General features: G+C 45.4%; 1 protein-coding gene across 1 annotated transcript; it reads right to left on the reverse strand.

Annotated features, from left to right (window-relative positions):
* Positions 1-230: 230 nt before the first annotated feature.
* ERRFI1 (ERBB receptor feedback inhibitor 1) lies at positions 231-9805 on the reverse strand. Its single transcript, XM_082069586.1, has 4 exons — positions 9686-9805; positions 3577-3775; positions 3376-3452; positions 231-2765 (listed from the first exon to the last, which is right to left on the reverse strand). The coding sequence occupies exons 2-4, from the start codon at positions 3696-3698 to the stop codon at positions 1567-1569; spliced, it is 1398 nt and encodes a 465-aa protein (XP_081925712.1). The 5' UTR covers positions 3699-3775; positions 9686-9805; the 3' UTR covers positions 231-1566.
* Positions 9806-10340: the final 535 nt, after the last annotated feature.

The raw sequence follows: 10340 nt of genomic DNA on the forward strand, positions 1-10340 counted from the left end.
GTGATAGGCCGAGCAACTTAATTTTTAAGGAGGGTTTACGTGATGCTGCCAGGTAGCGAGGAATTCATGGTGTGCGATGTGAGTTACTGAGCACTTCTGCAGAAATCTTAAATGCAAGCTAAATTCAACATTTGTTGCATGTTTAACATTATACACTTTGAAGTTTCCAGTAAATGCAGAACTCAAATGCACAATTGCATACACTACTCAAAAAAGCAAAAACCAAAATGTATCATAAATAAGTATTTTATAACTTTATTAAACTCAAGACATTACAATATTCAAAATACAAAGTGAATTCTTTTTTATTCAATACTGTACATGATGCAGAAATATCAGTGCATTTCTATAGCATGTATTTCACCTTCATTTAGTCTGTACTAAAACAAATAAAAAATAAGCTTTAAAATAGCTCAAACATCTCATTCAGCAGTTTAAACTGTAAACAGCCTGTTTATTTCTGTTAGGAGGAAGATATTCACCTTCTCTGCCTCTGTTAATGAGCACCCTTCCTCTTGTGCTGATCTGTAAGGGGATGAATGTAACCAAAACGAGCACGAGAAAGTGCTCATGCACAAATGCGGCGCTTCAATGAACGTGAGTGGATCGCTGAGGCACAATGAGGAAAAATTAAACAGCCAGTAGCAGCACCTGAAGCAGCAAGAGATGGGACTGACACTGTTCATAAATGGAATAATGTGTTTTCCTCATACCCTCCTCCTCCAAAATACTGAGTAGAAACCAAAACACAAGACCAGCTTGTGCTGCGATTCTGTAATACAGTCAGAATTTTAGGTGAGCATGTAGTTGTTACTGCCTACCTACTAGCAACTGTGCAGCTGCTCACATCCTCTGCTGCTTTCAGGACGCTTTCACACGTTTCTGCGATCCAGCAGGAAAAGAGCAGCAGCAGAGGCTTACCAATAGTCTGTCCTAGGAAAAACTGAGCCGTGTTTGGCAACTGAAAGCATCCACAAAACCTAACTCACTTTAAAAGTCTATTAGGGTCAAATTAAGCTGTAAAATAGATTAGTCTTTCGAAACGCACTTCCAGTATGCCTGCCAAGTCTTGAAGTGGCTATCAGATCTTGCAGTTGCCTTCTTACCAGGCTGGCATACCCGAGTCAGAGAGGACAGAGTCTGTTCTCAGCACTTACTACTCTGTGAAAGAGATTTTGGAAAAGCCTGTTGCAGAAACTCTACAGTGTTATCTGCTCTGTCAGCTTTGTAAGTGACTCGTAACCAAAGCTACTGTTTTGTTTGTTTTGGATAATGTGACTACCAAATATGTTAGTCTAGGTAGCATATAACTGGCCAGCTGTGACTACTATCCCTTCATATGTTTCTATGGAATCTTTGCAGGTTTCCAGCTATACATACCAAGACAAAAACCAGTCTAAAGAAACATATCAGAGATATGCAGCATAAGAGGACTTTACCATCCATTTTCCAGTTCTCAGAGTTCAAACTGGTCCTACTTCATTATCTGAGAACCTTAAGAACTTTGTAACGTGGTAAAGTTCTGCTCCATCCTGAACAACTGAGATGAGACTGTGCTCTCAGAGACTACGGGGAAACCACGTAAGACAGGTGTTTCCGTTTGAGGTGACCAGCTATGTCCATTCGAGGTTTTGAGTCCAGTTTTGCTGGGCCCGCAGTGGCTGTGCAGTCACCAGACCAGGACTGAACCGCAGTGTTAGAGCTGCTCTCCTCTGCTTCTCTGAAGAACTTCTCGTACTTGTCCAAATATGGAGGCCTTTCGGGCAGCAGATAGTAGTGCGTGGAACTGGCCTTCTTACCATTTTCAATAATTGGCAGAATGCAAGGGATCCTGTTGGAAGATCCTTCACTATTTTGTCTTTGTAGAGCTTTGCTGCTGACGTACTTCGGATCAGGTGCAAAACTCTGGGTGGGGGGCATAACCCCATTGAGGTATGATGGCAGGCTTTTGGGACTTGGTGTACGGGAATTGCTGTGTGACAAAGGTTCTCTCGGGGGCACTTTGGGAGGCCTGTCTTCGTCACTGTACGCACTAGAAGCAACTTCTGCTGACCACCTTCTGTAATCTGGTTTGAGAGCCCTTGGAGGTATGGGAACCCGTGGTGGAATCTCTGGTTTGTCTTCATCAGAGTTTGGAGAAGACCGATTTAAGTGTCCAGATAGCCTTACTACTGGTTTATTAAGAGATCCAGCTGGCCCAGAATGGGACCTTCGCAAACGTCGATGCAGCTGCTGTGCGGGAGGATAAATACTGGATATGTATCCACTTAGGCTTTGTGTAGGGTGGGCATCTTCCGGTTTTGGTCCTGTTGGAGTATCAAAGTATGCATAGTTGATTTGTCCACAGCCCCTAAAGCTCCGCCGGCTTGGAGCACTGGATTTAAAAGGAGGAAGTTCATAATCTTCTAACAAAAAGTCAGTATCTGAGCTAGTCAGGAATTCCACCTCTTTGTCAACCTCATCTGCAGTAAGGTCTTCAGAAACAGGCAGCGGGGGTAATGGTCTGGAGCTACGCTCATTGGAAGAAGCAGACAGAAATTGAATTGGCCCATTTTTTATTGGCATGTGAGGAGGTGTTTCTTCAGAAACACAGCCCATGGTTAATGACAGTTTACTAAAGCCAGGAACAAGATGGTCTTCGTATCTTGAAACTGGCTGTTCATTCCTGGGACTTACAGGAGGTGGGCTGGGTTTCTGAGATGGGACTTGGATGCAACTTTCAGGAAAGCTGTGGTCATTCATGGAAGCATGGTTGGAAGAGTGCCCTAAAAACACGAGAAAGTATTAGAAATGCTATTTTAGGTAACGCTCTAGCACAAGAGTTTGCCACCGCATATTTAACTGTCATTCCTTCTAATGCAACAGTAAGTAACGTCTGCTTAATGATTCCAGTAGCAAAACTTAGCTAGTACAGATATTTTCTGGTCATGGATTTATGCGTTTCAAGTTAAGAGGGCAGCTGATTATCGTACTGCTTCAAGCCAGTGCTCCAGTTAAACGAGGTAGTTCATGAGACCCCAAGCATAAGTACCAGGACAGAGCCACCAAGATGCCAGCAGAGGACTACAAGGGAACAAGTGCTATTTTACTAAGTGGCTTTTCTGTCAGAAGTCTAATGGCAATTCAGAGGCCTGTGAGTAAAAGGTTTTGTTCAACTTGATCACGTTATTGAAAATGTTTGGGGTTCTTTGTCCGGGTGTGTTGTTGTTTGGCTAGGAGTGGTATCTTCTGGAAACGTTTGCGTTCAGTCACCAGAGGGCAGCCGCACATGCAGAACGAGACAGCGTTCAGTGTCTTAGAGAAGACCTGAGGATTTTTTTTTTCAAGACAAATCCATTTCACCACCTAAATACATATGTTAGTCGTTATACTTACCAATGGATGGTAAATGTTGCTCTGTTGATGGATTCAGATTATATGCCACTGTTATAGGATCCACATTAAAGAAAGTACTGGAAAAAAAAAAAAGCCTTCGCTGTAAATAAACCATAAGTTGGTACTGGTCTGGTACAAATATTCTTAATGCTCATTTCATATATCTGAAGATGCAATAGATCAAATTTTAGCCTCACTCACTTTTCAAATCCACTGTGGCTACCCCAGCAGGTTTTCAGACTCCCCATGCCTTGACTAGCGTGAAGAAATCCAGCTTTTAATGGGACTCTGATGTCTTGCGCAGCAACTCCTGCAGCTGACATTATGCACGGCGCTCTTGTGATGTCTCACAGCCCTAGAAATTCACAGTCCTTGACGGGCTTCCTGCGGTTTTCATTCCCTTCAAAAGAGAGGAGGACATAAATATCAGAAATGCAAACTTGCCTTCATCTCCCGTATGAAATTTCAGTGTGCCAAGGAATGAAATAGCTGTGTAGAAAGGCCTTCTGTACTAATGCCTGCCAAGAAACAAACTTTACCCAACTTGTTTATTTTGTGTCTGACTGCAAAACTGAAGTACAAAATAGGTAAGTTCTCTTACACAAACTGTATAGGAAAAATATGTTCAGTAAAGCTATTGATAGATGGCAAACAAGCATCAACAATTTCGGTTCTTGTACGTAAACTGCCAGTTATCTATGCAAAATGAGTTTTCCAGAACAATCTCTCTAATTTTCTAGTGGCTATCTATCTCTGTTTTTTTCTTTCTACTGGTGAGTTTATGGTTTCCAGTATAGCCAACATGTAACAGCCTAATCTGTTTTTAAGTGTTACCTTCAATAGCTTAACAAATGGCCTATTCTCCAATAAACATAATTACTGACTACTTAAATCAGAATTACCAAACTTCTTTTATATAAAGCAGTCACTATTGTTACCAAACTTAAGCATGAAGATACTTTAAATTGGCCTCAAGTCTTTCTAGCTGTTTCAAACAAACTGGAAATCTAGGGATTTGAAATAATCTCAGATTAAACTGTCCTGCTGTATTCAGCTTTATTTTGAATGTGTGAACGATGCTTTACCTGGCCCACTTAAAACAGGAAAAAAAAGTGTTGGCAATTGCTTTATATTGAATAAGTAATCCTAGTCTGAGGAACAAGCTGATTCACAGGGCTTTGTTTAGGAAATTCAAAATGGGTTGAGGGGCGGGGACAGTCAACATTCTGAAGGCAGCAGAAATTAAATCCAAGACTAGAAGCAAACATGTTCTCTGGGTCTGTGCTTCATCCACACAACTATCCGAACTTCAGCAAGTACAATACGGTGCTGTATGGCTGTTTAAAACAAAAAATATTAAACCCAGCCATCCAAACAACCGAAAACCAACGGACCCAAACCAGTTTTATCTCTCTTGAGAATCAAGAATATTTCTTAACACAAACGTCCTTGCCTCTCTCCCACAAAAGAAAAAATTCCACCTGAAGTCAACCAACACTGGAGGGCCAGCTACAGACATAATGAAAAATCCCCTTCTCACCATGGTACTGTGAGAAAATCATAGAATCACGATAGTTTGGGTGGAAGGGACCTCCCATTCTCACCCAGTGCCCCCCCTGCCATGACAGGGACATCTTCACCAGCCCAGGGTGCTCAGAGCCCCGTCCAGCCTGGCCTGGGGTGTCTCCTTAAAAGCTAGCTTAACCCTGGAAATTTTTGCATTACACAGTCAAGCTGGACCCTTCACAGTAATGGGAACTGCAGATTTTTCATAGTAAAATTAACTACATACACCCCCAGGAAGCAATAACATACTTCTGATTACCAAATGAGTTTAAAATGTCTCCAGTTCTGTAAGTGCAAGCAGAACCACTGTCTATGTGCAAGCAGAAGACTGGAGAAACCCATTTGTCAAAAAGACTTAAGCAGCACAGGGCCAGTATAACACCAATTCTAAAATTACTTCCTATCATGTTAACACAATTTGCGAATGAAACATCCATCACATCAGTTCACACTGTGTTGAGCAGTGGTATTTTTTATGCCTCACAGATCCTATCCTATTAGCAATAAATCTGCAAAAGACACGAAGGAGAACGAGTTAGTGAACCTAAGGCTAATGCCTATGGAGTTTGCGCTTCCTATTCGTTATTTTTCGAAGTCAAATGCAAGTTAACAAGTTGAAAAATTACTGATACAGCACACTGATTAGTCAGGAAATGACAGTACTCCATCTCAGCACACATACAAGATCTGACAAGACCATGAACGAGACATTGATTATGATACAAAAATGAGACAAGAAGGGGGGGTGGCATTGCTGTAGCTGAGAGCACATGTAATGTGCTTGCTGTGATAACACGGAGCCCTCGCAGGGCTTGTTAAGAAGCCCAACCTCCATCAGATCCCACGCCAAAACCACTGCTCGTAATTACTGTGTCAGCTTTCTGGATGCTGCCTAAATCTCAGCTCTCAAGACTGATCATTGCACAATCGCCTCTCTGAAATCCCTCTGGAATGCTAAGTTCGATTTCTGAAATGGACTTAAATATTTACATATGCTAGGAAAAGGTAATTTTCACTTGTTTCAATCAACTCTTTATTTTTTAAAAATAACGCACGCAGATTTTGCAGCCATAAAACTTGCTTCTAACAATAAGGTCTTTGTGAATGCAAAGAAGGTGCCTTGCCTTGACGTTTCTGGAGTAGTTGTGAATGGACAGTTATGAAACTGTCCTCCGTGCCTTAAGCAAGGAGTATCAAGAGAGGTAGCGTGTGTGCTCTTTCACTGCATCACCCAGTTACTTTTTCAGTGGAGTCTAGAGAGCTGATGCTTATATTTTAAAGCATGCACAAGCTTGTTTGCAGAAATAGTGTCTTAAGAGGGAGCCATGAGGATGTGTAATCAAGAAGTACAAACTCTGTATGTACAAACTCTGGTTATTCTGCTTGTCTGGCCTAGTTAGGCGTAGATTATGGCACCTGGAAAGATCGGAACACTTTTGAAGATGTTACAGTTTCAGTGTTATTCAAAAGGAACTGAGTTACTTCAAACTAAAACTATAGCTAGTAATTACTACAGGGCAGATTCAAGGCAAGGCAATTCAAAGGTTTGTCGGTGCATTAGGAAGCTATTAACACCATCCAGTCTAAGGGAAGGTAACTGTGCAAAGGAAGATCCTTTTTCATCATTCATGCTGCTGCTCATATTAACAAATACAAATTATTCTAAATACCAGAGATGTGATTGATTTTTTTTTTTTTTTTTTTTTTGCAAGGCCAAATGTACCTTTAGACCTGAACTGATGAGTGAATGATAGGATGGATATGTGTAAGCTGAAAATGGTCTAATGTATCCATAAGCAGCAGGGTATCTACATAGTGAAGAATACATATGGGAAGCTATAAAAAAGATTCTTGTGAGATGAACTTTCATTACATAAAACATCCCAAACATACAGTTTTCCTACTGACATATATTACTAAATACTTGCGTTATAGTGACAATAATCCTCTGTTTGGAAATTAAGAAGCATTGGCATGTATTTTAGCTCAATACCTGTAACTGATCACACAGATAGTCTTGTTGCTCTGTTCCCTGCTCTCCCAGCTCCAATGCAACCAAATATTTGAGGCCAGTCAGGTTCAGAATAAAGAAAATCTTTCTGGTATTCACAGTAGAACAAAGCATGCTCTAGAATGTTTCACTTAATGGGTACGGAATATAGCAATTTTCCATTCAGAGTTTTGAATGCCTGCACAAATTTTGGGCATTTTTATAAAGGTAACACTCTTGATAAGCAGCTTTTATATATTTCTTGTAAGAAACAGGGGGGTGGGAAGCAAGCCCAACTTACCACTTTCGGGAGGGGAAGAAATGCGGCTACCTTAAATCCACAACCTATTTTTGCTCACCTTGCCACCACATATCTTTAACAAATCTCAGAAGCAATTCACAGGAGGAGGGGCACATTTTTGCACTACAAGTCATCTGCTCCAGCTAGCTGTTCCTTATTTGACAATGTGATGTCATTTCCTTTTCTTCCTTTGACTTTCTGTTTAATCTAAGTACCTAAGATAGACCCATCTCTTTTAATATTTAAGTATTTCAGATTTTTAATTGGATTTTTAAAAGCCTAAGAGCTGTTAGTATACTTTCTGGAACTCCATGTACTTAAAAATTAATTCCTGCTTCTCCTACTGGTCATATCATCCCTTAAGTGCTTTTGTCTTTGCAACTAGATGAATGATGAGTAACCGACATATAGCAGAAACAGCATCATGAGAAGATTAACTTAAATCTAGTCCTGTAATAACTAACTAGATATTATTTACTATGCACCAAACCTCCACAGTGCAGTTCTGTATTCCTTGGAGTCACAAGCTCATGCTCAGATACAGGCCGCAGGAGATTTTTCCATTTATAGGAATTATGTTTTTACAGTTATTATATGAGGCATATTCTTAGCGTTGAGATATTTTTCTACGCATTTTGCCAACCAGAAATGGACCATTCTGTGGTAGAGAATTTAAGAGTGATCACTTAGTGAAGATGGATAAAAAAGCTGTTCAAACCACAGGAGGTTGCAAACAAAATTAATTCTACATGTATACCCCAGATGACGATGGGTATAACTTTAAAGAGACAAATCAACTGAACAGCAGACAAACAATGTATTTACATTATAACAGCCAGCTGTTTTGGAATATATTCAAAGAACTACAGTTCATCAAGGAGTTTAAGTTCAGTTAAAATTTGGACTACTACTTCATAATGCTACACAGCAACTGGGAGAAACTTGTAAGTTGCCGGTACAAAACTAATAATTAAATAGCAAGACAATTGCCTTGCCCCTGCTTGTCAGATTACAGGTGCATGCTTAAAGTATGGTACTTCACCCTCCTGAAAATTTTAATGTGATTATAGCCAGCTTGCATTCAGGAAATAAAAATTCCTTTATAGCTGACTCAGTCATATAACTATACCATTAGACATGCTGTGATAAGTTTTAATTCGGTTTTTCACTACGGAGAAGTGGAACAGTTTTCCTGTGAAGTAATTCCTGTTTTGGAGAGAATGGCAAAGGGCTTCACCAAGATCATACACGATCTCAAACGACAGGTTTCTATTTAAGAAAAAAAAAATGTGTGCGTAAAGTAACCTGGATGAATTGAGCAGTTTGGTTTCCTCTCTTAGTTTTACAAGCTTATAAATGCAATTCACAGATGTGTTTGTGATGCAGAGGCATCGTTCATCTGTCATTCCAGTACGATGGCAAAGATTTGAGTATCCCTGAACTGGCCAAAGAGACCTTGTCCCCAGAATCTTTCCCATGTATCCAATCAAGCACTGTTAACTTTAGATCAAGCATAATGAGTTTTTGGCTTATTGCTTCAGCAATACTGCACAGGGTCCTTAGTTTGTGCGCTAGTGACACGAGGCCACTGGAGCCTCGGAGTCACTTGGGACTGCTCGCTTGGCGTGACCAGCATTGTGCGTGTCCGCAGTGGGCAGACATGCTCGAGAGATGCTCTGTAAATACTTGAAGGGTAGAGTGCCGTCTCCAGATTTAAACACCACAGACAGGTTATTTTAGAAAATCGAGGATGGGGTGTACTGGGGTATTAAGTCATGGAGAAATGTCTATTCTAAATTAAGCCATCCTAAATTAGAGTGCAAAGTCCAGAGCCTGAGCCCGCAGCGCAGTTTCTGTGGTCGCAGAGAGGAGCAGCTCGGAGTCAAGCTAGAGGAAACGCGAACGCTCCTGTGGGGCAGGAGGGAAGCGCGCGGCGCGGGGCTCCCGAGAGCGCGGCTGCGGCGCCGCTGACACCGGGATCCCACCCCCGGGGCCGCTGCCGCCGAGCCCCGCACTCCTCCCGCACTCCCCCCGCGGCCGGGCGCCTCCAGCCGGGCCCCGCAGGTCAGCGGCGCGGCGGCGGCTCTAGGCCCGGGTTCCCCCCGCCAGCACCGCGGCAGACAACGCGCTCCCGCTCGGCCCCGGCGCGCCTCCCGGGCCGCCTCCTCCCTCCGCGCACGCTGGCGTGGGCAGCGCCGGCACGGCGGCTCCATTCCACGGGCCCGGCCAGCGCTGGCGCCACGGCCCGGCCGAGCTCGGGCGACCTGCTGCTGCGGCCGGCGGTCGCCCGCTCCTCTCCCCGGCGGCGGGGCCCGGGGCGGCCCGCGGCCGAGGAAGTTCCGGTGCGTGGCGGACGGGAGCGGATCGGTAGGCCGCAGCAGCGAGGGGCCTCGCCGCCATGGCAACGAGCGGCGCGGGGCGGCGGAAGTGCCGCCGGGGGGACCGTCACTCACCCCGAAAGCGTCGCGCAGCTCCGCATGTCCCCGCGCAGCAGCTGGCGCCACACGCATGCGCCGAACCGCAACAGCGCCGACCACTGCGGCGCCGGGCGCGGACGGTCGTGCTTATACTGGGGGGCGGAGCCGCAGGGGAGCCACGCCTCCCGGACGCGCCCCTCCTCACGTTGCGCTGTCGTCGGAAAAAGCCGTAAAGAGGCCACGGCCGCGGGTGGGCCCGTACGGGCGCTGCGGCGGTGTTCGGGAGGGTGCGGGCCTCGCCGGGCACGGGCGGGGGCTGCAGGGGGCCGCGGCGGGGGACTGGGCGCTGGCGGCGACGTCCGCTCTTCTGGGCCGGTCTGCGCGAACGGCCGCCGATGCGTCCGCTGGGCAGCGCTGCTGGCGCGGTGCCGCCCACGCCTCGGCGCACGCCCCGCCTCCGCCCGGGTGTGCGAGCCCGGCCGCCTCCGGGCTGAGCGACGGGCGCGTCCGCTGAACGGCCTCCGCGCGGGGGTGAGCGGGGCGCAGGGCCGGCCGGGGAGCTGCTGCCCTGCGGCGGGGCGAGGCCGCGGTGGGGAGCGGAGGCGGCGCGGCCTCGCGGGAGCTCGCTCTCGGTTTCCGCGGGGCGCCGCCGTCCCGCGGGTGGCACGAGGGGCAGCGGGCGCCGCGCGGC

This window comes from Streptopelia decaocto (assembly GCF_964273445.1).
Source record: "Streptopelia decaocto genome assembly, chromosome: 20".
Classification (NCBI taxonomy): domain Eukaryota; kingdom Metazoa; phylum Chordata; class Aves; order Columbiformes; family Columbidae; genus Streptopelia; species Streptopelia decaocto.

Excerpts from the sequence above, each read along its gene's own strand:
- ERRFI1 (XM_082069586.1), bottom strand. The coding sequence starts at position 3,698 with ATGTCAGCTGCAGGAGTTGCTGCGCAAGACATCAGAGTCCCATTAAAA. Across the intron at positions 3,453-3,576 it reads AGCCACAGTGGATTTGAAAA|TACTTTCTTTAATGTGGATC; the intron begins GTGAGTGAGGCT and ends TTTTTTTTCCAG. Across the intron at positions 2,766-3,375 it reads GCAACATTTACCATCCATTG|GGCACTCTTCCAACCATGCT; the intron begins GTAAGTATAACG and ends TCGTGTTTTTAG.